This window comes from Myotis lucifugus, unplaced genomic scaffold (genome assembly GCF_000147115.1).
Source record: "Myotis lucifugus unplaced genomic scaffold, Myoluc2.0 scaffold_333, whole genome shotgun sequence".
Lineage (NCBI taxonomy): Eukaryota > Metazoa > Chordata > Mammalia > Chiroptera > Vespertilionidae > Myotis > Myotis lucifugus.
Window position 1 is genome coordinate 862,772 of NW_005871381.1, and position 24,740 is coordinate 887,511.

At 56.0% G+C, this 24,740-nt stretch overlaps 1 protein-coding gene across 1 annotated transcript in view; it reads right to left on the reverse strand.

Moving 5' to 3' along the window:
* Window positions 1–3,390: 3,390 nt before the first annotated feature.
* The window catches only part of DOCK2 (dedicator of cytokinesis 2), a gene marked incomplete at its 5' end in the record, with an annotated part of 352,195 nt that continues 330,845 nt past the window's right edge, over window positions 3,391–24,740 (reverse strand). Inside the window, 5 exon segments of the mRNA XM_023764503.1 lie at window positions 3,391–3,702; window positions 19,716–19,906; window positions 21,842–22,039; window positions 22,557–23,117; window positions 24,504–24,732. Coding sequence (XP_023620271.1) covers window positions 3,391–3,702; window positions 19,716–19,906; window positions 21,842–22,039; window positions 22,557–23,117; window positions 24,504–24,732 — 1,491 coding nt within the window.

Consider the following 24,740-nt stretch of genomic DNA (forward strand, 5'->3'; position numbering starts at 1 on the left):
TTTTGTTTCCTTTGTCCCAGGACAATTCCCATTCTACAGATGAGGAGGTTGAGGCTCAGAGAGATGCAGGGCCTTGCGCAAGGTCACACAGATGGTACGGGAAAAAGCTGGAGTTGAAGCCCAGTCCCCTTTGACTCTACACCTGCCTCCTAGAAGCTGTTAGTAAGTTGCCCCCATTGACAGGCCCTGGGGCTCCAATTCTACAGCCTGCTGGGAGCCCTGATTGGATTCTGTCAGCATCTTCCTGGCTTAAGGCCAAGCAGGAAGCGGCCCACTTTTCTCATCTGGCCTGGCCTCAGCTGACCCCGCGTCTAAGTCGGTCTCCTGGCCGGCTCCTTTGCTCCTACTAGTTAGTTAGAGTGTGTGTGTGTGTGTGTGTGTGTGTGTGTTGCGGGGGAGGGGAGAGCCCCTCCTTCAGGTGGCTCAGCCCCACAGCTACTCCAAACCCTTGCCCTGCCCCCACCGTCCTCTGAAGGCGCGTGGACAATCAGATCCGATCTGAGAATTGCCCACGTGGAAAATCCAGGGGAACAAAGTCTGTTGGCTCTGGACAGGGGCAGCTGTCACTGCCCCCAGCCCCGAGTTCTGCTGGCTGGCCCTCTCCCTCGGGCAGGAGAAGGAGGGAGCAGGGTGCCCTGTGGGCTCACACGGACTGCCCATGCCGGCCCCAGCAGCCCCTCTGCTAGAACAAACCTGTTCCCCACTCTGGCAAGAGCATCCACTGGGCAGAGTGAGCCTGTGGCTGCCAAAGAGACCCAGTGTCGCTTTCTGTGCATTTCTGCCCAAATAAAGGCCATCAGATGCCCCAGGTCTCCAGGTCCAGGCTCCTTGGGCAGTGACCTCCTGCTTGAAGGAGTCCCTGTGAGAAAGTTCCGGCTCCGGGGAGAGCTGTCAGTCACAGCAAGCACCTGCTCCCTCTCGTCCATCTGCCTCCTGTGTCCCCCCTCTGGATGTGAAACCCCTCAGAAGGTGGACATAGAGTCCTCCCTGAGGCAGGAAGCTGGCAACCACAGACACTTCTGGAGCGCCGGCCGTGGGCTCAGGCTGCCCTCCCCAGCTTGGAGCCCGGCACACACCTCGACCACAATCCAGCCACCTGTCTGCTCGCTCACAGTCTACTCAACAAGCTTGTGCTGGGTGCCACGCGGAGAACCAGGGGGTGAAAGGTCCTGCCTGTGCAGAGCTCACATGTGGTGGAAGAGAGACAGGTCACCCGTGATCACAGTGCAGGAGCCATGTGCCTGGATGGGCTCCATCCACACCTCCCGCCAGGGCCCTCCGTTTAAGGGGGCTTTGCCATCTACCAGCTCCTTCAGGAGCAGAGGGTGCTCTCAGGGAACACCCCAGGCAGGGAGGGATCAGATTTGTGTTTTCAGAAGATCATCGTGGACGGGAGAGTGTGAGATCGGTGGCAGACATGGGCTGAGAGGCCGACCCACAGGTGGGCGGATGGCAGCCGGACCTAGGCAGCCGAGGAGGGAGGGAATGGAGAGGAGGGAGAAGGAAATGGATGGGGATGGATTGGAACACGAATTGGGAGGCGGTGCCAATAGGACTGGTAAGAGATAAGATGGGGTAGTGAGGGGCGGGAGGGTCAAGGGTGACACCCACATTTCTGCGTTGGACAATTAAGTGGCTGTTGGGGTCATTGCTAGTGAGCAAAGGAATGCTGAGAGTGGGAGCTGACCCACCAGCTCACTCTCAAGTCAGAGGAACTGGAACAGCACTCAGACTTCCTGTCAAGGCACTCCTGTCCCCGGAGACCATGGCCTTGGAGTGCCCGTGGGGAGGGGACTGCCATTGGCTTAGGAGAGGGGAAAGGTGCTGTCCCCTCAGAGAGGTGATTCTCAAACCCCGGGACATTTGTCAGTATCTGAGACATTTTAGGTTGTCACACATTGGGAGAGGGGTGACGTGCTCCTGGCCTCTAGTGGGTAGAGGCAAGGATGCTGCTAAAGGTGCATCCTACAACACACAGCACAGCCCCCACGGCAAAGAACAATCTGGGCCCAAATGCCGATAGCGTTGAGGTCGGTAAACCCCGCCTCAGAGAAGCCGAATACTGAAGTTCAGTCATAGTGGCTGTGGAGTCAGAAGCTCAGGTTCAAATCTCAGCTCGACTACCTAGCACTTGTCCAGTCCTGGGCAGGTCACTTAGGTGCTCTGTGCCTCACATTCAAGGAGCTAACGCTTGTCAAGCATTGAGCGTGGTGCCTAGTGTATAGGAGATAAGCATCGAGTAAAAGGTGAGCTGTCTCGCCCTGGCCGGTTTGGCTCAGTGGATAGAGCGTCGGCCTGTGGACTGAGGGGTCCCAGGTTCGATTCCGGTCAAGGGCATGTACCTTGGTTGTGGGCACATCCCCAGTAAGGCGTGTGCAGGAGGCAGCTGAATTGATGTTTCTTATCAATGTTTCTAACTCTCTATCCCTCTCTGTAAAAAATCAATAAAATATATTAAAAAAAAAAAGGTGAGCTGTCTCTAAGCTTGTTCACCAATCAACTCAAATGGCCACACCCTGGGAGAGAGAGGAAGCTGGCCTTCACCTGCAGCCCCTGCTCAGCCCTGCACACTGGAGGTGACACCGCTATGCCAGGTGGTTATGACCACAGTTGTCATAATTGCAGTGTGCTGGGCACCGTGCAAAGTGTTCTACATGCATTAGCCCTTGTTACCCTCACAAACCCTGTCAAGTAGGAATTTGATTCCCATTTTATGGGTAAGAAAACTGAGACTCAGAGAGGTTATGTGCTAAGCACTAGGAGTACATAGAGGAATAAGGGTTATCTGTGATCTCCAGGACCTCAATCTAGTTAGAGAGACAGGAGTAGAAATCGACACAATAACATAACAGAAAGTGTAATTTCCACTCCGCCTTGTCTGACATGCACTCAACAAGCAATCGATGAACATCTACTATGGGCCAGGCGCTGTCTCAGTTGCCTGGGTTCCTGCCCCCCGGCAGCTCACAGTCTAGTGGGCAAGACTGATTACAAGATAAGACAAGCGATGCTTATCCGCCAGCGTCCGTAGCACTTGGCATTTCCCCAGTGCCCGGTACTAACATGCTTTGGATCATTTAACCTTGAAATTTGTCATGACAAGGTATTGTTATCCTCATTGTACAGTTTGGGGAACGAGGTTTTGAAATATTAAGGACTTTGCCCAAAGTATTACAGTTGGTTTGTGGTGGAGCCAGGTGGTGGAACCGTGGTCTTTCGGACCCCAGAGCTCAAGGTCTTAACCACTCACATGGATCCTCCCCTGTTTCAAGTACCTCCTGCTCATGCCTGGCACCTGGTTCCCACCACCTGTCTGTTTGCCCCAGAAATCCCACTGAACCTCACCCTTGGGAAGTGATCAGTTTGCTCCACAAGTGGGAGAGAAGTCTTTCAGGGTTCCAAGCCAGCGGGATCCTGGAAGACAGTGCGATCCTGGGGGATGGAGGCATCCTGGGGGATGGAGGCATCCTGGGAGAAGGTGGGATGCTGGGAGATGGAGAGATGCTGGGAGATGGAGAGATGCTGGGAGGTGGGGGGATCCTGGGAGAAGGTGGGATGCTGGGAGATGGAGAGATGCTGGGAGATGGAAGGATCCTGGGAGAAGGTGGGATCCTGGGAGATGGAGGGATCCTGGGAGATGGAGAGATGCTGGGAGATGGAGGGATCCTGGGAGATGGAGAGATGCTGGGAGATGGAGGGATGCTGGGAGGTGGAGGGATGCTGAGAATGGGAGCCAGAATCTTGTTCCTACGGAGCCCAGATGAGCAATCGACAAAGGGGGGCTCCCTGGGGCATCACCCCAGGCCCCAGACAGCCGCCTGAGGGCACTTCTTACTCACAAGACAGGAATGCCATGCAAGGACGTAACCAGGAAAATACAGGCTCCCCCTGTTCTCCGAGAGAGGCTGTGGGCAGGTGTGTATCAAAGGAAGAGGAAGCCCGAACGGACGTCTGCAAAAGCTGCTCCCTGCAGGAACACAGGGAGGTGTATTCGCCTGCCTTGGTTTCCTTCTCTCCCAGGGTTCGGGCAGGGCTTGCTCTGTCGCTGAGACTCAGACCGTTCAGCCCTCAGTCCACCCATCCATTCCTGACCTTGTGGGCATCCAGGAGCCCTGGATCCAGCCCACCCGGAAGCTCTCCCTGGCTGTATGAGCCTAGGGTTTTCTGGTTTGTCCGTTTATTTATTTCCCCCTAAAGTCAGTTTGCCTGGAGTATCCATCACTTGTAACTAAGACTCCTGACTAATACAGAGCGGGGAGAAGTCAAGTGGGCAGAGCAGAGGGAATTAGGGCCAGAGGAGGCCTCAGGTGCTGGGGAGGTGGGCGGCCTGCAGGCCTGGGAGGCGTGGAGCTAGGATTAGTGGAGGTCGGAGCAGCAGCCCCTGGTGTTTACAGCAAACAGAACAGGGGTGGCCCTGCCTCCCCCTGGCCCTCAGTGGGGAGGGGAAGGGCTGATGGAGAACCCCCTCGGACCCCTCTGGTTTATTAAACAGGGGTGAGGAGTGGGGAGGCATGTGGGTCCCAGGTTTTTAGCTGCTCCTCCCTGTAAACTTGGCTTCATTCACACTTAGGTTTCCCCTTTTCCCCTACATCCCAGCAGACTCTGTTCTGAGCTCTCCCCTGCCCTCTTTCCCACTGATATTCAAAGATCTAGATCAGTGGTTCTCAACCTTCTGGCCCTTTAAATATAGTTCCTCATGTTGTGACCCAACCATAAAATTATTTTCGTTGTTACTTCATAACTGTAATGTTGCTTCTGTTATGAATCATAATGTAAATATCTGATATGCAGGATGGTCTTAGGCGACCCCTGTGAAAGGGTCGTTCGACCACCAAAGGGGTCGCGACTCACAGGTTGAGAACTGCTGATCTAGATCAAGGTTGGGGCTGGAGATCAGGATTTTATCCAACTTCCCAGGTGATTCTCAGGACCTTCCAGGTTGGAAACCGTGGTCCCAATTCAAAACTCTTAGGGATGGGAGACTCAGGACCCAGAAGAAAGAGGCTGCTTGTCACCACACAGCAAATCACTGGCTGAGCTCATGGCTCAGGACTGTCCTCCCAGCAGGGCCTGGGTGCTGGTGGAGGAGGCATGGACTGTGCTCCCAGCAGGGCCTGGGTGCTGGGGGAGGAGGCATGGACTGTCCTCCCAGCAGGGCCTGGGTGCTGGGGGAGGAGGCATGGACTGTCTTCCCAGCAGGGCCTGGGTGCTGGGGGAGGAGGCATGGACTGTGCTCCCAGCAGGGCCTGGGTGCTGGGGGAGGAGGCTCAGGGCATGGACTGTCCTCCCAGCAGGGCCTGGGTGTTGGTGAAGGAGGGAAAGAACACAGGCCTCCTGGTGCCTTTTTACCTACTCGGACCTTGAGGAGCAGGTGAAGGGCTAGAGCCAGCCCTCTGTGCTATGACCTGGTACAGGTAGTGTGTTAACTAAGAGTCACCTGGGTCTGAGTGAGTCTCATCAACAAGTGCAGGGGCCAATGGCAGCCACAGAGTGATCGTCAGCTTGGCTTCCCCCTGCTTTTCAGGTCCTAGGGAGGCCTGACCTCCAAACAAGACAGTTACTGTGTTTGCATTTCTTGCTGCTCCAAGTACGGGCCCCAGACGAGTGGCATCCAGGGAGCGTGCGGGGAGCGGGGTCTCCGCCCCTCCACACCTAAGAGCCAGCGTCCCTACTTTAACCGGGGATGAGTCTCCACAGTGAGGTGTGACATGCACCTCACACCCGCAGGTGTTTCACACGTAGCGTGGAAGGAGCACAAATGACTGCAGCCACGCAGATTGGCCTCGATTACGTATTTGGATGGTTGTGAAATAGCTGGTGTCAAATGCATCTTTGCAAATCAGGTCTTGCTGGAAACCCACCAGAGGGGAGTTAGCGAGTGAAAACAAAACAGGCGCGGCAGCCAGGATAAGCAGGGAAGCCTGGCTCTCTAACGTGGAGCCTCAGAGCTTCCCTTAGGGTTGGCTTTATCGCATTAAATGCACTTGAACTGAAGCATGACTGCCCGTCCAGCTTGCTCACGCCTGTTAAGGGTTGTGTCAGGGGCTGTGCTGAGCACCTTAAGCACTTGACCTTATGGGACCCTCACCTTTGAGGGGAGTGTGGCTCCTGTTCCCATTTAGCCAGGGAGAAAGAAGGAACGCACAGGCAAAGACGCCGGCCGCTGTGTGCATTTCACGTCGCCTTTTACTCCTGTGGTAACCCTTTCCCCGCCGCCTCCCACCCCCCTGCTCCAACCGTGTTTTCGTACGTTCTGTAGGTCTACTTGGCGCCCTCTCAGCAAATGTCAACTTTGTTTACGGTGACATTCTAATGTGGATATGGACAGAGATTAACGAGCGTATTTGCTGTTGTGATGGCACTGCAGGCCTGTTGTTGAGATTTAAGTTATGTCAATGTTGCAAAATCTGTTGTATTTTTCATCAGAACAGTCCCTTTCTTCCCCCTCCTCCCTCTCTTCTTCCTTTCTTCCTTCTTTCCTTTCTTCTTATTTCACAGGCGCAAAGCCCTAAAGTCTGCTCTGAAATGGTGCTGATGGCCTGCCTGGAGGCAAGGGACAGATCAAATCACCCTTCAGAGCCTGGGGCTGTTTCTGGAAGCGCTTGGTCCTGGTAGCTTTTCAACCAAGAACATGAGAGCTGTTGTCCCAGAGGAAAAAGGCCCGACAGTCTAAATCCAGGGAACACGGAGGTCGCAGGCCATGCTCCTGGTCCTCCCGCACTCAGTGTCACAGGGGGTCCCTGTCTCCAGCTCTGCATTCTGGCCACTGGACGAATTGTCCGATGCAATCGGAGGCTCATAGGACTGGAAAGTCCAGTCTGACTCAGGTGGCTAAGAGGCAGCCATGAGGAGGCCCAGGCTCATGGCGCTTAGATGACTTGTCCCTAATCACATGGCTGGGTAGCTGGCAGGACCTGCCCAGCATTATAGCAGGGCTTCATGGATAATATGTGTGACATAAGCAAACCCGGTAAAAAGCACATGTCTGTCTCCAGGGAGAGCTCTTATCCTGGGGCTCAAAATGCCTCCTAGTGTTTCTACATCTTCCAGACCTTTTTCCAATAGAAGCAGGACGTAGGCATCGTCTGGGAAATTCCTCCAGTGTTGAATGGTGGCAATTCATTCAAATGCAGTCAAATGGGTCCAATGCAGTGAGGTCGCCCCCACGCCCCCGTGTGCCTTATTCTGAAGGCAAGGACGGAGTTTTGAACTGTGCTGGACAGTATCTGAAGGCTCTTGAGGGTGACAGGGATCCCCCTAACTGAAGGGCTCTCGGACCAAAGCACGCGTTGCCTTTTCCTCCTCTCAAACCAATATTCGAAGACTTTGGTTGAGCAACCCTAGGTCCACCTAAGTGACATCTTTCAAATTTAGGCTACACACTGGGCTTCGATCTCCATGTAAAAGGCAGAGCTTGGGGGAGAAAGTGGAGTGTACGTCAGCAGGGTTGGACTGAAGCTCGACAGGAAAGGATATATTCTGAGTAGTTTCCCCTCAGACCAAAGCAAAAGAGGTGAAAAATCACCATCAGAGGCAAGACGATTTCTGGAAAATGCTGAGTAGTGCAGAGTCTATAGAAACAAGCCGATCAAAGCACTTTGGAAATTAAGAGGAGACACGGAATGATGTCTTCTCTCGTTGGGCCAGAAAATCCCTGCAAAGCTGTTAGGTCAACACATTGTGGCTGGCAGGGGACCTGGGTCCAAATCTCAACCTCCCTCCTGCTAGCCGCTGCAGTCTACGGCAGGCTGGGAGCTGCTCAGAGCTGCAGTGCTCTCGTCGATAAAACGGGAAATAAAATGCCTCGTGTGAGGTGGCTGTTATGAGACAGAAGGGGGCTGCACGTAACAGCTCTCAATATCTGAACACTTGGTCTGTGTCAGGCATCGATCATCCCACTTAACCTCATTACTTCCACATTCTCACCTCAGCACTGTCAGGACGTGTGGACGCCCCTGGTAAGTGTAATAGCGCCATTTAGATCATCCTTATCATTTTTATTACAGGAGACGGGCACGTCGCAGGGTCCGGGGCGGGAGGCAGCTCCCTGAGTCATGTTAGTGACGCCTGGGGAACCTTCCCTAACCACACAAGAATCCCAAACACTCCTGCCCCCCGAGAATCCTCCTCTAAAACATACACAGGCTTCCTTGTCCGTGTGCCCTAAGCCTTGGATGTATCAAGCAGTGTGAAATGAAAATAGATGGCATTTTTGGTAAGAAAATTTGAAGATTTTCTTCTTCTACATCTATTACTACCCCAGTGACATAATGCTTGCCCAATACTGGGTATGTAATACCAGCTAAATAAACTTTGTAAAAAATAAGTTTATGGTTTTTCCCTGCAACAACAGCAATTTAAGCTTGCTATGATAAACTGGGAACTATAAGTAGGCCGGATGAAGTAAGCTCTAAAGAGCAGAGAGTCATGCTAAGGGGTCTTTGGAAAGGAAAATGCAAATTCCCACCTGGAAACTGGAGGGTTGGAGGGTGGCTATTTCCTTGGCCAAACCCCAGCAGGCTCCCAAGCGTACCTTCCTCATCTCAGCCCGCCCGGGGCCCAGCACAGTGCCTGGCAGGAGGAGGGAGATGCTTGGGAAAGTTGTGAGCGTGGTACTGCCAACGTCCCTTGCCCAAGGTGTGTGCAGAAATATTGGGGCTGGGCAGGGGAGCTTCTGGCTGTCAGAATGGGACATGGCAAGTCATGGGGGGAGCTAGGGATGTGAGGGACAGTCCTAACGGGGGGCAAGGCACACCCAATGAATGTCAGGGACACGGAGTTCCATGTGCACGGCTGGGGGGAGTGAGCTAATGGTAGTGACCCTCTGGGCTGCCAAATGATGGAAGCTTTAGAGTTATGCATTCTTTCATCTACGCTTTCAGATCTGTATTTTATTTTCTTGCAAAGAACTTACGTGATGCATATGATGTGACCCATTAAGAAATTAATGTATTTCCTTCCATATTGTTTCCCCCAAAGGTAAGTATTACTTGTAACCACAGCAGACAGACTCACAGGCTGGAGGTCGAAATGGCTGAATGGAGTACTTCACATTTCATAAAGCCATGGATCGACCATGGACACCCTCGTTAAGGGCAGGCGTCCCCTCTCCCTGCTCCTCACGCGTGACCTCAGGGAACCAGGAGGGACATAAACAACCCTTTATCTTTGTCCCAGGTCCCACCACGAGCAGGTGACTGTTAGGCACCCGAGGGGCCGGTGAAATGGAGAAGGCCGCTTATCAGCGGGGCCTGGCCGATAGTATCACTGAGGCCCAGACCCACACAAGGGCCTCAGCCCCGACTTGTGTTTCTGGCCTGTTCCCCCAAGATGCCCCAGATAACCATCTGATAAGACGCATTTAGCTATCTAATTTGCATGATCCCGACAATTTTCATTCAAAACACATGCAAATACTGAGGGCAGGTTTCTGGGGACAGAGGTTGCCCTGAAATGCTTCTGAACTTTTAACCAAATGACTCCATTAACCTCCAGAAGAGGTGCTTTTGATTTTGGCCTCTATTTGCATTGGACCCTGTTCATTCCTTATCTCATCTCTGGGAGGCCCTCTTTGGCAATGTGACCCGGTGACTTTTCCAGAGTCGCTGGGATCCTGGGTCCCTCTCCAGCTGGGCCTGGGCAGGCTCCGGGCACGGTCCCAAGCCACTGGGCAGTGGTGGGAGCCAGCACTTACCAGAAGCCGGCTTTCGGGTCCTCCGGGGCACCTGCCTGGTGTGTTTGTACAGCGGCGGGTCAGCGGGTTGAGGAGTTAGCGCACAAAGAGACAAGGGCTGCACAAAGAGACAAGCGCTGATTAATGAACGGCCAGAAAGCAGCGCATCTGGAGGGGTAACGTGATCTCCTGCCAGGGAAGGGCTGATCTCCAGTGAGGCTGGCATTTCGCAGAGGCCTTTCCTGCTTCCTCCTCCAGGCCCACTGGGCGCAGGCGATCATCCTAATTGCCAGGCGGGACTTCTGTCAGACCAGTGGCCCCCACCCGTGCAGGTTTGTAGGGCCTGTGCTGATGCCTTTCGTTTCATGCCCTGCTGTCACTATCTGGAAATTCTGAATCATTTTCAAACAGGGGGCCCCCGTTTTTAGTTTGCATTGGGCCCACAACTATGGAGCTGGTCCTAGGCATGGGGCCCTGGGGGTTGCCAAGGGTAACCGCAGCCCCTTCGCCTGGCATTCAAGGCCCTTTCCAACTCAGTGTCCTGACAACCCTTTCAAGCACCCTCGCACTCCTCAGTCTCAGCCAGAGACTCTGCCACACACCTTCCCGCCTCGGTGCTTCGCGTTCCCCAGGCCTGGTAAGCCTTTCCCCCTCCGCATCTCCCTGCAACTCCTGTTTGTGCAGCAAGACCCTGCAGAAGAATTTTTCTCTTCCTGAAGATTTCTTTGCCATCCTGCGGGCAGAGTTAGTGGCTCCCTGAATACCAGTGCAGCACTTAGCCATTGGCAGCATGAGGGTGTATCTGTCTCTAGGGGTGTTTAACAATATTTAAGGACTGGCGTGGCAGGGGCCCCACCCATCAGGAGGATCCGCGTATAGGGACCTTTATTCCCCATGTCTCCCCTCCCGAAAGGACACAGGCCGGGTGACTGCCCCTTTTTCCCTGGTACAGTTTCATGGACTCCAACTGGGAAAATGAGCACTAGCTATAGGCAAGGGACTTAGGCCAGAGCCAGGGTTTACACCCTTGACACTGGTCACTTGGGGCTGCATCATTCTTCAATGTGGAAGGCTGTCCTGTGCTCTGTAGGGTGTTTAAAAGCCTCTTTGGCCAGTACATCCATTCCTTCCTCTCTACCCCAAGTTGTGATGAATGTCCAATGGGTGGGCAGTGGGAGGTGGGGGAGAGAGAATCACCCTGTAGCTGAGAGCCTCAGGGTTGGATAGATGGGTAGCTTGTGAGGGTCCAGGGGGGTTTACAGATTGCCTAGGCCAGCGGTTCTCAACCTGTGGGTCGCGACCCCTTTGGCGGTGGAACGACCCTTTCACAGGGGTCGCCTAAGACCACCCTGCATATCAGATATTTACATGACGATTCATAACAGTAGCAACATTACAGTTATGAAGTAGCAACGCAAATAATTTTATGGTTGGGTCACAACATGAGGAACTGTATTTGAAGGGCCAGAAGGTTGAGAACCACTGGCCTAGGCCCTTCTGCTCAGACTTCTCAGCACTCAGACACCTGTCCCTCTGGCCTCGGTGCTGATGATGCCAGGCGAGTGGCCGGGGAATGGACAGCAGGACCTCGGAGGGCCTTGTGGGCTGCCCTGCAGATCTGGGCGGGTGTCGGCCCGCCTTCCCTTATGGGCGACTGGACTCCCATAGAGACACTTTGTCCAGCGCCTCCCTTCTGCCTGCACCCCCAGGACGGCCAGACCCAACGGCCAATTATGAAAATGAAAAAATCCAGGCCTCAGCCTCAAATGAGTATTTTCCTTTGGTGCTTTGATTCTCCTGTAATAAGTGCCTGGTCACCGAGGAATCTCAGGAATGTGTCCTTGATAATGAAAATAGGCACCTGGCCCAGAGGGGCCCACGCACGGACTGGCACAGAGGCCTCCACATCCTGAGCTGCCCCTCCCCCACCGGGCAGGGCGCTTGCTGGAATTGGCCGTCCCCTTCTCGGCCCTGGGTCTGTTTCCACATCCCTGGCTGCAGCCGCATCCGAGGAAAGCAAGGCTCCTTATGAATGTTTGGCTTCACATCAGGAAAAACAAAACGAAACACACCCCCACCTCCGACCTAGCATCTTCTGACTGATACAATGATTATTCCCATTTCACAGGCGAAGACACTGAGGCTAAGTCACTTGCCCCAGGGCTCAGAACTGGCAAGTAGAGCTGCTGGGATGTGAACTCAGGCAGCTGTTTCCAGAGCTGCTGCTCTAAAGAATTGAGCCCCCTCCACTGCACAGGGACCAGTTGTCTGGGGCCCCTGGGGTGGCCACCTGGGTACAGGAGGCCTGGGCTCTGAGTGAGCCCTGGCTGGCCGGGATGGTGAGGGGCTTGGCCAGGAGGCTGTGGGAACCCCTGGACATCCCATCTCCCTGGCGCCAGGAATCTCACTCCATCTAAACGACAGCAGAGGGGATGGCAGGGAAGAAGAGCTGCCCACCTTCCTGGGGCGCCTCCTGAGACCCTAATTTTTTGATGCTGCACCCCAGAAGAGCGTGCCCCCCAATCAGGACACCATTCAATGGAATTTTCCCAGCAATCAGCAGAGGGAGGTGGTTCAGGCACAGGCTTGGATCCCCAGGGCTCGGGCTGCAGGGCCATCTCTGCACCTGACACACGTGCTCCCATTACTACACTCCTGGCTTCCTCATCTGCAGGTGGGAGAGAACAAAGCTGGCTCCATACCCTGGTGCCGCTAGTGAGAGACGGGTGTGAAGCCCACGCACCAGGCTGTCTGGGTGCCTGGTTACTGTTTTGGTGGAGGATGGGGGGTGTCACCTAAGGTCTTGGGATTCAGTTGGCTCACCTGAATATGAGGAATGATTGATAAAATCCCATTTCAGGGCCCATGGTCCTCGGCGGACGCACTGGGGGCGTCAGGTGGTGGGGACGGCACGTGCCCTGGCTCAGAGGTGGAGCCGTGCAGGCGGGTCAGGATTCCAGGAAGCTGTGGCTGCTCAGACAGGGACTCGGGGAATAGACTGGAGAGTGGAGTTGCAGCTTTTGAGGCTGAAATTCTCTCCTGGCTTCTGAAGACTTGGGGGCAGAAGAGACGGCGACAAAACTGAAATGGTTGCTGACGGTGGCCCCTTGTTCCCAGCACCCCTGGGGCCCAGCGCTGGCTTCTCAGAGAAGGGAAGGTCTGGGTGTGAAGGAAGCAGCTCGGTTGGGCTGGGAAGGAGGAGAATTCCAGGACATAGGCCCAGGGACAGGTCCCTCCCCCACACACACACCATGTGTGGGGCTCACACTGGGCTGATTGTGGGCACAGAGGACCCGGGGCAGGGGCTGGGCTGGAGCACAAGGCTGCTAGTAAAGCCACGGCCTCGAAAGGGCTGCTCGCCAGACACGGAGCCAAAAGCTCCCCAGGCACTATCTCCTTTACTCCTTCCCAGGGCTCTGTGGTGCAGGTTATGCTCCCTGCTGCAGGGGGAAACCAAGGCTCAGAGAGGCGAGGGCTTAGCTCAAGGCCACACAGCTGACAGGGCTCAGCCTCACGTGTGCCAGTCCTTTGGCCTTAACTAGTCCACTCAGCCTCCCTTTCACACAGGTGCTGAAGGTCCGGTGGGTACCCCCCAACCTCCTACACAAGTTCCTTTAAGATCTCATCCCGTTGCATCTCAAGTCAAGTCAGTTCCGCGCGTAGTGAGGGACCTCTGAGGCGGCTGATCTACGTTAAGCTGCACGCTGGCTTCGTGCTGACGTTCAGAAAGGACGTGCACAGGAAAGCTCGTTCCTGCGGAGCCCCCAGAGCACCCCTGTCTGTCTCTGAGGTCCTACTCGAGGAGGTGCTGTGCTTGAGCGTGAGATCCTCAGTGGCTGCACACAGTAGGTGCTGAGGAGTGACTGAATGGATTCCTATCTCACGGGTACCTCTTGCCACCACCCTGCCCCCTATCCAAACCTGGACCCACGCAGCACTGCACCTACCCCACCACCCCCACCCCAGTTGTACAGCAAAACACTTACAGGCCATGGGGTTTGGGGTCAGATCCTGGCTTTGGCGCCGAGTTGCTGTGTGACCTTGGGCAAGGTAATTAACCTCTCTGAGACTCGGCCTTATAGGACCTAATTCCCAGGCTGGAGAAGAGGCAGTAAATGGATTCGCACTGCCTGCCCCCTAGTGAGCCGTGCACAGGAAAGGTAGGTGCCGGGGCTGGAGGCCTTCCCTGCCTGTGTTGGTCCGCCGCTGGCACCCACCACGGGCTGTGGGGCTGGCATCTGGGGTCTCCCGCTCCTGGAGATTTCCAGCCCAGCTCCTTCTGCGCGCAACTCCACGGGCTGGTTTCAGGCCACGTTACTTTAGTGGCCACACCTGGCTGGGGAGGGAGCGGAGGCGCCTCCCGGCGATCAGCTGCAGCCTGTTATTATGCCAGTTACACAGATCAGCACGCTGGGGCCCTCCAAGGTGACAGGGGAATATAAGGTCATCTCGCTAAGGGAGAGAACGTGCTAGGATGTGAGCCGGTCCTCTTCCCAAGCCTGGGCGCCTACCACTGCACCGCACGACCGCTCTGCTATGGATGCCTGTGGGCAAGCGTCCTCATGGCTGCGAGACTCCAAAGCGCGAGGCTTTTCTTGGGCCGCATGTTGCATGTGTTCTCCAGTGGGATGCTACCCAACACCCTGCCTGGGGTGAGATCGGGTCCCCTCTGTGCCCCCCAGGAAGCCTGCGGCCCCGGGTCGTGGTGAGAGGCCGGGCTTCAGTGGGGCGGGGGTTTCCCTCTGGCAGTCACCAGCCCCCGTGCTCCCCAACAGCATAGCGCCCAAAGCAGGGCTTGCACGGGCCCCGGCTGAGCCCTGGGTGACGTCACTGTGTTTTACTTTTTCACAATCACCACCAGTGGGAGGCTGCCTGATGCCGAGGCTGTGGTTGGGGTTCCGGGTTGGCCGAGATGCCCAGAAAAAACCGCAATTGCTCAGGGCCTTCCACCTACAGGAACCACGGAGGCCATGCCAAGCGGCTCTGCCAAGCCTGGCTCCTCCTCTGCCCAGGGAGGGACTGGTTTACACACAGCTCCCTCTGCCTGCTCCTGAGTCTGGGCACTCGTGCCCGGGGACCTCAGACTGAATCCAGAGGGCCCAGGTCCAGGCCCTCCTTGCATCTGTGTCCTAGAAAGTTCTAGATCTGCTTGGCAGTGGGTGGAGGAACTGTAGGGATGTAGAGAGAGGGGTCTGTTCTGAGCGTCTTGGGCTCTTGTCCTCACAATATCTCCTCCCTGCTCAGGCTGGCTGAAGACTAGGGCACCGCGAGCGGAGGGGAGAGGAAGGCCCAGGGATTGGGGAAACTGAGGCTGGGAAGTCATCTGGAAGGGTTTGGATTTTATCCCAAGAGTATGACGAATTAAAGGTAGATTTAAGAAGAGTGAGACACCATCCAACTAGAAAGATCTCTGGAGCAATGATACCAAAATATATACCAGTCAGGGTTCTCCAGTGAAATAGAGCCAACTGGAGATACATTATCTATCTATCTATCCATCCATCCATCTATCTATCTTCCTATCTACTTACCTACCTATCATCTATCTATCTACCTACTTTCTATCTATCTATCTATCTATCTATCTATCTATCTATCTATCTATCATCTATCTACCTACTTATCATCTATCTCTATCTATCTATCTATCTATCTATCTATCTATCTATCTATCTATCTATCTATCTATCTTGATCTTAAGGAATTGGCTCCTGTGATTGTGGAGACTCGCAAGTCTGAACTGTGCAGGGCAGCCCAGAGGCTGGGAGTCAGGCAGGACTGGACGCTGCAGTCTCAGGGCAGGGAGGCATCACCTACATGTTGATGTGCACCCAGAGGCCTCTGGGTCTAGAGCAGGTCATGTCCCTGAGCTGACCAAAGCCGACCTTGGGCTTATCTTCTCCTACATCCACACTACCCTGCTCCCCCTCCCCGCACCCACAGCACATCTGTCCAGCTGGAACTGTGAACTACTTGAGGGCAGAGGCCTTATCTTCTTTCTGGCTCCACTGCATCAATTCAGTGCCCGCGGCATAGAAGCTGCTCAATAAACATGGAATGAATAAATGCCTTTCTGTCCAGAAGCCATCCCTGAATCACGTGTATCTCTCATCATCACCAGCCGCCTCCTGCCCTCTGCACCTACTGGACGCTCCAGCAGCCCACACATCCCTGCAGGACACGAGTGCTCACAGGTGTGGGGTTTGGGATGAAGCAGGCCTTTGGCTGAATCGTGGTTTTGGTATTTACATGCAACCTGTCTACAAATAAATTTTGATTGATCGATTCATTCATTCTTTTTTTTTTTTTTTATTTCACATGCGTATTCCTTAACTTGAACCAGGTGCCTATGTAAGTCACTCAGGTGCTGGATTCACACAAGAGTCGGGGCTACGATCCCTGACCTTACCAAGGTCACCACCGTCTGGGCAGGGGGGGTACATCGTGAGGATCTTGATAGTAGAGATGAGCACAGGGGGGTAGAGCATGGGAGGGACCAGCTGAGCGCAGCCTGGACAGCAGGTAAGAGTTGGAGAGCAAGTGGGAGCCGGCCGGGAGAAAGCACCCGGGGAGAGGGTCCGTCTGCCACGGCCAGGGCAGCGCGGAGCCCAGGGTAGGGCAGGGGAGAGATTTCCCAATACAGCAACGCTTTGGCACGCCTGCTGGGAATGATCTCTCTCTTCCGGCTTCTCAGCATCCAGGCCACCAGCTCGTCTGGTTCTTGCCCTAAAGAATTCACCTGGTGCCAAGCTGAAATGAGGCCTCCCTCCCCACCTCCCTGTGGTCTTCCCGTTCAGGGAGCCTGCGCCAGTGGGGAGGGAGGGGGGGAGGGAGGGCTGACGGAGGAAGGACAGTGGGGACAACCTCAGCAAGCTGGCTGTCGGCAGATGCCAGGTTCTCCCAATACGCAGAAACCCACACCGGTCAAGTGCAGGCTTAGATGTTCGGCCTTGCTCTTTCCATCTGTGAAATGGGGATAGGCAATCGCATTTCAATTAAACGAGGCGCATCAGCCATTTTTATCCCCTTAGCCTGGCACAGAAGAGACCTGGAGTAGCAGCTAAGATGTAAGTGTTGGATAAATCAGAGGATTGGGAAAGGCAGATGTTACACATGGGATTACACGTGGGAAGACTGTAAGTCCCCGGGGGCTGCCTCCCTTTAGGATGGTCTGAGGTTCGGTGCTTACCGGTGCTTTTGCTAGTTTATCCTTTAGGGCAGGGGCTCGGTCTTACAGGATCCAGCGATGTGCCTGGAAGAGCTAATGAGCCCTAAATAATGCCATCACGTGCCAGGCACCGCTGAGGCCCTTCCTGCCGGGTCATCTCTCAGCGTTCACAGGGCCCCGTGCACAGGGAGGGCACCCTGGCTCTTACATAACCAGTGCTCCGTGAACGTTTATAGGTCCAATCACGGGCTTTGATTCACACCAGAGATTAGATTTCTTTCACGGGCCAGCCTCTGCTTGCAGGGGTCAATTCATTTGGACGCTACGCTGAGGAAGATTCTGTGGTTGTAGAGGGCGGAATGGTAACCCCGCCCCAAAAAGATAGGACCACATCCTAACCCCAGCCCCAACAGCGCCCAGCACACAGTAGGCATAGTGGCTGTTTGCTGGGTAGGTAATGACTCAGTGCTTTGCTCAGCTGTTGCAAGGTTATTAAAAGTTGCAAAGCCAACTTCACATTGGTGGGACCACAGTGGGGCCGAAGGGAACCAGCCAAAAGCAGGGTTTGGGTAGATCTGGTCCTCTCATTGGAGGGGCGCTTACATAGTCGCCCGCTGCTGCCGAGAAAGGGTTAAACCCTGGCCAGCCCGGCCTGGGTGCTCTCCAGCTGCCCCGCCCCGTTACCCTGCCTCCAGCTGAGATTAGGCCATTAGTTTACTCATAAACAGGTGGCACACTCCACCTGAGCAGCAGAGATAAGGCCATTTCCAAGCTGCAGCCCTGCGTGCTGCTCTGCACCCCAGCCCGCCCGCCGCCTTGGCCTCAGCCGCCCGGGGCTTGTCCTTCAGGCAGCTGCTCTGTCCTTCGGAAACCCCTAGGTTTTTATTAAGACTTTGGGGGTCCTGGCCGGGTGGCTCAGTTGGTTGGAACATCATCCTGTGTACCAAAGGGTTTTGGGTTCAATTTCTGGTCAAGGCACATACCTAGGTTGCAGGTTTGATCCCCAGTCAGGATGCATATGGGAGGCAGCCAATTGATGTTTCTCTCTCTCTCTCTCTCTCTCTCTCTCTCTCTCTCTCTCTCTCTCTCTCTCCTTCTCTCCTGGCATGTCCAGTGTCCCCCTCAATGTGCCTCCCTAGTGATGCATCAGGGCTCATCGATTTTCCTGTACTCTGATCTGACTCCCCATCAGGCAAACTTAATCAATCCTGGTTGCCCGATGGATCAGCTGATACCGAACCAATGGAAAATTATATAAATACTAGAGGCCCAGTGCATGGATTTGTGCACCGGTGGGGTTCCTTGGCCTGGCCTGCACCCTCTCGCAATCCAGGACTCCTCGGGGGATGTTGGAGGCCTGGTACATGGATTCAGCCCAATCCCTGCAGGCCAGGCTGAGGGACCCCACTGGTGCACAAATCCGTGCACTGGGCCTCTAGTATGCATATCAGATCTTTGCTTAATCTCTTCTCGTCCTCCCCTCTCCCCGCTTCCCTCTGAGATTCATCAGTTGGTTCCATGTTCCCATGCCTGTGCATTGAGTGTCTGCCCTTTAGTGGTCAGTGTGCATTATAGCTACTGGTTGAACGGTTGAACGGTTGAGCGGTTGCTTAGGCTCTTTTATATATATTTATCAAACATTGTACTAGTGGCTAGATCACTGGGAGGTCCTCTTTGGCATAAATCACACCCCCCAGGACCAAGGTGGTTCAAGGGGATGGAATTCCCCTGGGAGTCAGGAACCTTGAACCGAGGTTTAGCTGGCGCTCCACCACTTCCTGCCTGTGCGACCTCCTTCAGTTGCTCTCTCTCTCACAGTCCACATTTCCTCACCTGCAGAAGATGGGCTCAGGGGGAGTTCCCTGCAGGTGAAGACTGGCACTGAGGCACGTGTGTGGGGACAGCGCTGAGTGTGGCCAATGCCTCCCCGCTCCCAAGCAGTGAAACCCAGTCCCGTAGGTCTTCCCATCCCCAGTCTGGACAAAATGTCTCTAAGTATTTGTGGCCCATCCCCCCTTCCTTCCCCCTCACTCCTCAACCACAGGCCCGCAGGGGATTCTGGAGCAGGCTCGTCTCCCACAGCCTGGCTCGGCCAAGCCCAATTTCTTCATCCAGGATCAATGATTTCTTCTTCTCCTTGCCTTAAAGAACAATAATGAATCACTCGTCAGCCCACAGCTTTTCTATTATCCCCTGCCTGCCTTTGGATTTCCTCTTTGGCTGTGTAATTGGCCTTTACAATATCCTCTCCGCGCTAACAGAAATGAAGCCCTCGGGAGGAGGGGCTGGAGGACGCCTGGCCTCCTGGGCCAGGAGTTTGGGGAGTCCTTGACTCCTACTGCTCCCCCACCACCACCCCCACTGCCACCACCAGCAGCTCCAGTAACCAAGTCCTGCTGCCCTTTTCTCTTAAGAATGTCCTGTATTTTACATGTATGTTCTGTTTTGAGGCACACTCCCCTGCCCCCTCCCCGTAGAACTTGGACTGTGATCCAGGGCTGGAGGCTTGAAGGTAGGTGGTTTGAGGATGAGTGTGTAAGCCAGTGGTTTGGAGACCTCTGTGCACTAGTTGACTTCTACTGTCCTTTGGCTCCAGCCTCACCTCCTCCAGGCAGTCTCCCTGGGCTCCCAGCACACAGGAAGCCCTCTCCTTCGACCTTTACTGGTGTTGGGGACCATGTCTTCAATGCAACGCCAAACTGCAGGAGCTAACAAATGCAGTGTCCACCCCCTGCACAGCACACGGAACTGACCTCTCAGATCTCTCGCCTCCATACTTTCCTCCCTCCATCCTCTTTCTCCATCCCTCTCTCTCATTGTTTCTCAGAGGAAGAGAAGCCACAAGGGGGGCCAGAGCCAGCCCTGGAAGCTGACCAGGGAGACCCCCTTCTCAAGCTGGGCCCCGCGCTCCAGCAGCGTGACCAGGCGCCTCTCGCACCTCCCTTTCCGGGAGCTCCTGGCGCTGCTACCAGGAACTGCCCGAGCATCACCGACAGGAGCTGGCAGGGGCTCTGTGCTGTCAGAGAGCAGACATCCTTTCACGGCTATGCCCATGGCATTCTGGGCTGAAGAAGAATGGAGGCTGGAGTGTAGTGGGCCTTGGTTCTGAATGGCCACCTCCTCCCAGGAGGCTGGTCTCTCTTCGGGACCCTCACCCCCAGGCCCTGCCCAGCCCGCACCTACCAGGCCTCCCGTGACAAAGGAGGGGCGTCAGGAGCAGGCAGTGACATTATCAGGGGAGACGGTGGGATTGCCGAGTCCATTCGGGCACATGTGGTAGCAATGGGATCAAGTGTGATAAAAATCCTGGTCCGGCTTCAGGGACCTGCGATTGAACTCTGCCTATGACCTCATCTCCCTGGTGACACTGATGGGGTCCCTTCCTCCCCCAGACTCAGGCTTCCCTTCTGTGCAGCAAGGCATCAGCCTATCCCAAGTTTTCTAATGCCTCACAGTCTGACACTGTGGCCCTCCTCCTCCCTTCCCTCCTCAGCCACCCCACACCCACCTCCATGGCCCGGAGAATCAGGCTCCGTGCGGCAAGGACTCCCCAGGAAAGAAGCTGAGGCGGTCCAGGGAACCCCTCGTTTCCTCTTCCCGGGTTCCCTGATTTGGTCTCCGGTGGTCAGTCCTGTTCTCCTCAGTGCTTGGTGCAGTGGATGAGAGTTTCAGCCTTGGCATCCACGAATCTGCGTTTGAATCCTGGCTGTGTCCCTTCATCAAGTTACAGAATCTCTCTCCAGGCCTCAGTTTTCTCTCCTCTAAAATGGGCACAACAGTATTGATCGCATTGGATGGTTTGGAGGATTAGATGCCACCGGGCAGGTCAAATCCTAACACAGTGCCTGGCACACGGTGAACCGCAGTGAGTGCTGCTATCCTCATCATTAATGTCATTGTTATCACCTCCCCTCTGCTACTTCCGGGAGAGAGCTCTGCAGGGCCTGAGGGGGCAGTGTGCGCAGCCTGTGCGTGGCCTGTGCAGGAGGTCAGGGGGCCCTGGCTTGAGCCCCCTGTGTGCATATCCGAGGAGGGGACTCTAACTAGAAGACCTCCAGTTTCCACGTGTGACTCCCAGCATGCACTGTGCCAGGCACCCCTGCGAATCGCACACACTGGTGTGCTGTTGTGAGGACAAAAGCGCTCCCTCTGCCTGGCACTCGGCCCAGCGCCTGCCCACAGCCCTCGGTGACCTGGAGCCCACGGCACTGCTGTCCCCGGCAGCAGCATTAGCCACATCAGAGGCTGCACTGCGGTGTGTTGAGGTGCAAGCGTTAGAAGACCCCGGTGAAAGCAGTCTGGGGACTTCAGGCAAGTTGCTCAACCTCCCTGACCCTCAGTCTTCCCATCTGTTAATGGGCAGGCCCACCCTTCAAGGGGCTGAGGAGGGTGAAATGACCCAAGCGCAGTTATGAGGACCATGTGAGCTGTCAAGATTGGGCGATGCCCCGCCCGTAGTTTGTGTCCGATAGATGGGCTCCTTCCACGCGCCTGCCCAGCCCTGCAAGCCCCCCTCTTTCCCTTGGGGCCTTTGCCCTGTCTGCACACCAGTGTGGGAGGGAGGGAGCTTGCACCCATTCTCTCTGCCTGCAGTCCCTGAAGCCGCAGCTGCAGGCTGTCCTTGGCCCCCAGTTGAGTCGACCAGCAGCCCAGGGACAGGGAAACTCACAAGGAAGGGACGCACACAGTTTTCTGTTGGTTTGTTTTAATCAAAAAGAAAATAAGAAAACAAAACAACACTTCCCAGGGTGTGCTGTGAGGAAGGATCACAGGCGTGTAAAGTACATATGGAAGCGTGTAAAGTACATACAGAAGCGTGTAAAGTACATACAGAAGCGTGTAAAGTACATAGGGAAGCAAGAGCAGTCCCAGGAGCTGCTCCTGGACCTGGTGGGAGCAGGCCCTCCGCGAGGCCTGTTCTGACACTCACGTCTCGGGCTGTGAAAGGGAAGCGGGTCTCCGCCTGTTTCTCTTGGAAGGCTCAGCCGCCGCCCGCTCACCGGTCCATGACATGCACACAAGGAGCTGGTCTTTGCGAGGGTTTGCGGGTGGGGAGCACCGGGTGGGGGGCTGGGGGTGCACCACTCCTGTCCCTGCCCTGCCGGAGGTCTCCGGGTCTGGGACAATGGTGCCCCTCTGCGGGGGCATGGCCTGGGCTTCCCGCCTCCAGTGGCGGCGGAAGGAGCGCTGCAGGGAAGCTGGGGCCATAGCACCAGGATGGCGTGTGCCCGGGGCTGGTGCTGAGTTCTGATGGACGGACGGCCAGAGGCAGTGGGTGTGCTCGTCACAACCAGCTTTCACACGGACCTTCACACGGACGCTGCTCAGTCAATCCCTCCACCCCTCCCTCCATTGGCCCCCAAATTGGGGTCCCCCAGGACCTGACTCTTGGCTCTGCCACTCACCAGTTTGTATGACCCAGTTTTCTCATCTGTAAAATGAGGACCTTCACAGGACCCCCACAAGGTAGCTAGAGAGTAAGTGTGGCTAGGCCTTCCGAGCCTAGTACGGCTCCAGGCACATAGTAAGTGCTCAACAAAGGGCCGCCTTGGTGACTGTCATTCAGGCACCAGCATTTCCAGTGCCAAGTTGTGGGTGTGTGTCCAGGTATGGGTGACACGGAAGGTTGACACCGGGTTCCGGAAACAGGAGGAAGTGCTCTGAGCCTCCTGTGTCTGTCTGGGCAGCTCGGAGGTGTCTGGGCAGCCGGGGGACCTGGGGCACGTCCATGTGGCTCAGGGACTGTGCAGTCGTAGAGGACGCTGTTCGTGTTGATGCTGTTGTAGAAGTGGGGGCTGAACTGGTTGAGGACAGAGCCTCCGTAGCCCAGAGCGTTGGTGGGCATGGGGTTGGCCCATTCGCCCCCGGCCCCGTGGCCGCCGAGGCTGGTGAGTGGGGTGTAGGAGTTGAAGTTCCCCAAGTTCTGTCCCATCTTGTCAGTGGGCTCGGGACTCAGTCCCGGCGTGGCCACAGGGCGGCTGGCGGGGCTGGCCCCGCTCACGTAGGACGTCATGGAGGAGAGGAAGCCGTTGAGGCATGGGGTGCCCGGGGGCCCCGGGGATGGTCGCTGCTCAGGGGAGCCGGCGGAGCCCGGGGAGGTGCCTTCCAAGATGTCCTGGGCATCTGCGCTCTTGGGGCTGCCCGCCAGGAGCCCGCTCTCCGCCTTCTCCCCGGGGCCCGACGAGACGTCCGACTTCCTCTTCCTCTTCCTGCGGAAGTTTCCGTTGTCGAACATCTTCTCACAGTTGGGGTCCAGCGTCCAGTAGTTCCCTTTGCCTGTGCGAACGAAAGCGGGGAGGTGAGTGGAGAGACAGACACCGCGCTTTGCTCTTATTCCTCCCACTGTCAAGTCAAACCACAGGGAACAACCGGAAAGACAGAGAACAAAAGTCGGAGACTGAGAAGGGAGAAGGGTTCCAACCCCTCGCTGCTCGGAGCTCAAAGACAGACAGGCAGGGGCTGTGACCTTGTTCACAGCAGAGTCTCAGAAGTTCAAGTACTGGAGGTGGAGTGGGGGGGGAGGGGGGATGAGGAAGAACACTTGGGAAAAAAGGCAGGGCTCCCCAAAGTCCCGGGGATGGACTCCAAAGATGGACTTGAGTCTCCACTTTGCTCCTCACTGACTGAAGGGCTCTGGGCGAGCCTCAGTTTCCTAGTCTGAGAAGTGGGCCCGTTGTACCTGCCCTTCGTCCTCAGGCTGAGTGGAAAGGAAGGCGCTAGGTGTGTGACTGGGAAGTCCGAGGGCCCCAGGTTAGGTCTGAACTCTGCCTGCCTGTCTGTCTCTGGGCCCGAGGCGACGGCCGGCTATTGAAGGGACACACACTGGCCCCCTTGCTAGCCTCCAGGTGGTGGAGCTGGTCCCCCCTCCCCCCACTGTCTCCTGGCTTCCTGCGATGGGGCCGGAGCGGACTTTCATTCTGGGCGTGGAGACGTGAGTGTTCAGTACACTACGCTCCGGACATCTCCGCGTTGGAGAAATTCACCATTGAAAGGACAGGTCCGCAGTCTGGTGTCAGAGACCTGTGTTCAGGTCGCATTCCAGCCAATCCCTCCATCCTGCCGAGCGGGCAGGCGTCTCCCGCCTGCTACTTGCCTTATCTATAGAATGGGTTTCCCAAAAGCCGCCCCGCAGCGGTGGATGAAAGGAGGTGATGTAACCAGGGCGGCAGCAGAACGCGGCCCTTGGTGGCCATTTAACAAACGCCCCATCTCTTCCCAGCAGCCCCGGGACCCCCTGGGTTTCCATTTCAGGACCCCCCAGGAGTCCTACAAGCTGCTGCCGGGGGTCCAGGCCCATCAGCCACTGCTGCAGACCTCGGGGGCACCCCCAGGCACCACAGCCTGGCGTGCACGACCCCATGCCCCGGCCACAAGCCTTCGCAGGAGGCACGGTTACCATCCCTGCTTTTCAGGTGGGGAAACTGAGGCTCGGGGATCTAACCAGCCCGAGGTCATGGACTGGGCAGTGGCCCAGCCAGGATGGAAACCCCAATCTGCCTCCAGGGCCCCGGGTCTCCTTCACCGCTGACTCCCCTCAGCACCCCCAGTTCTGGGGGGCACGGTCAGATTTAGAACTTTCTAGAAGGGGATGTGAGGAAGGCAGCGAGCCTTCCCTGGGCACCAGGGGCTGCGGATGCAGCGGCCACCACGCCTCCCCGTTACCTGGGTCGTCCTCGTCGCGGGGCACCTTCTTGAAGCAGTCGTTGAGCGACAGGTTGTGGCGGATGGAGTTCTGCCAGCCGGCCTTGCTCTTGTTGTAGAAAGGGAAGTGGTCGGCCACGTACTGGTAGATCTGGCTGAGGGTGAGGCGCTTGTCGGGCGCCCCGTGGATGGCCATGGCGATGAGGGCCGAGTAGGAGTAGGGGGGCCGCACCAGCTTCATCAGCTCCTCCTGCGATG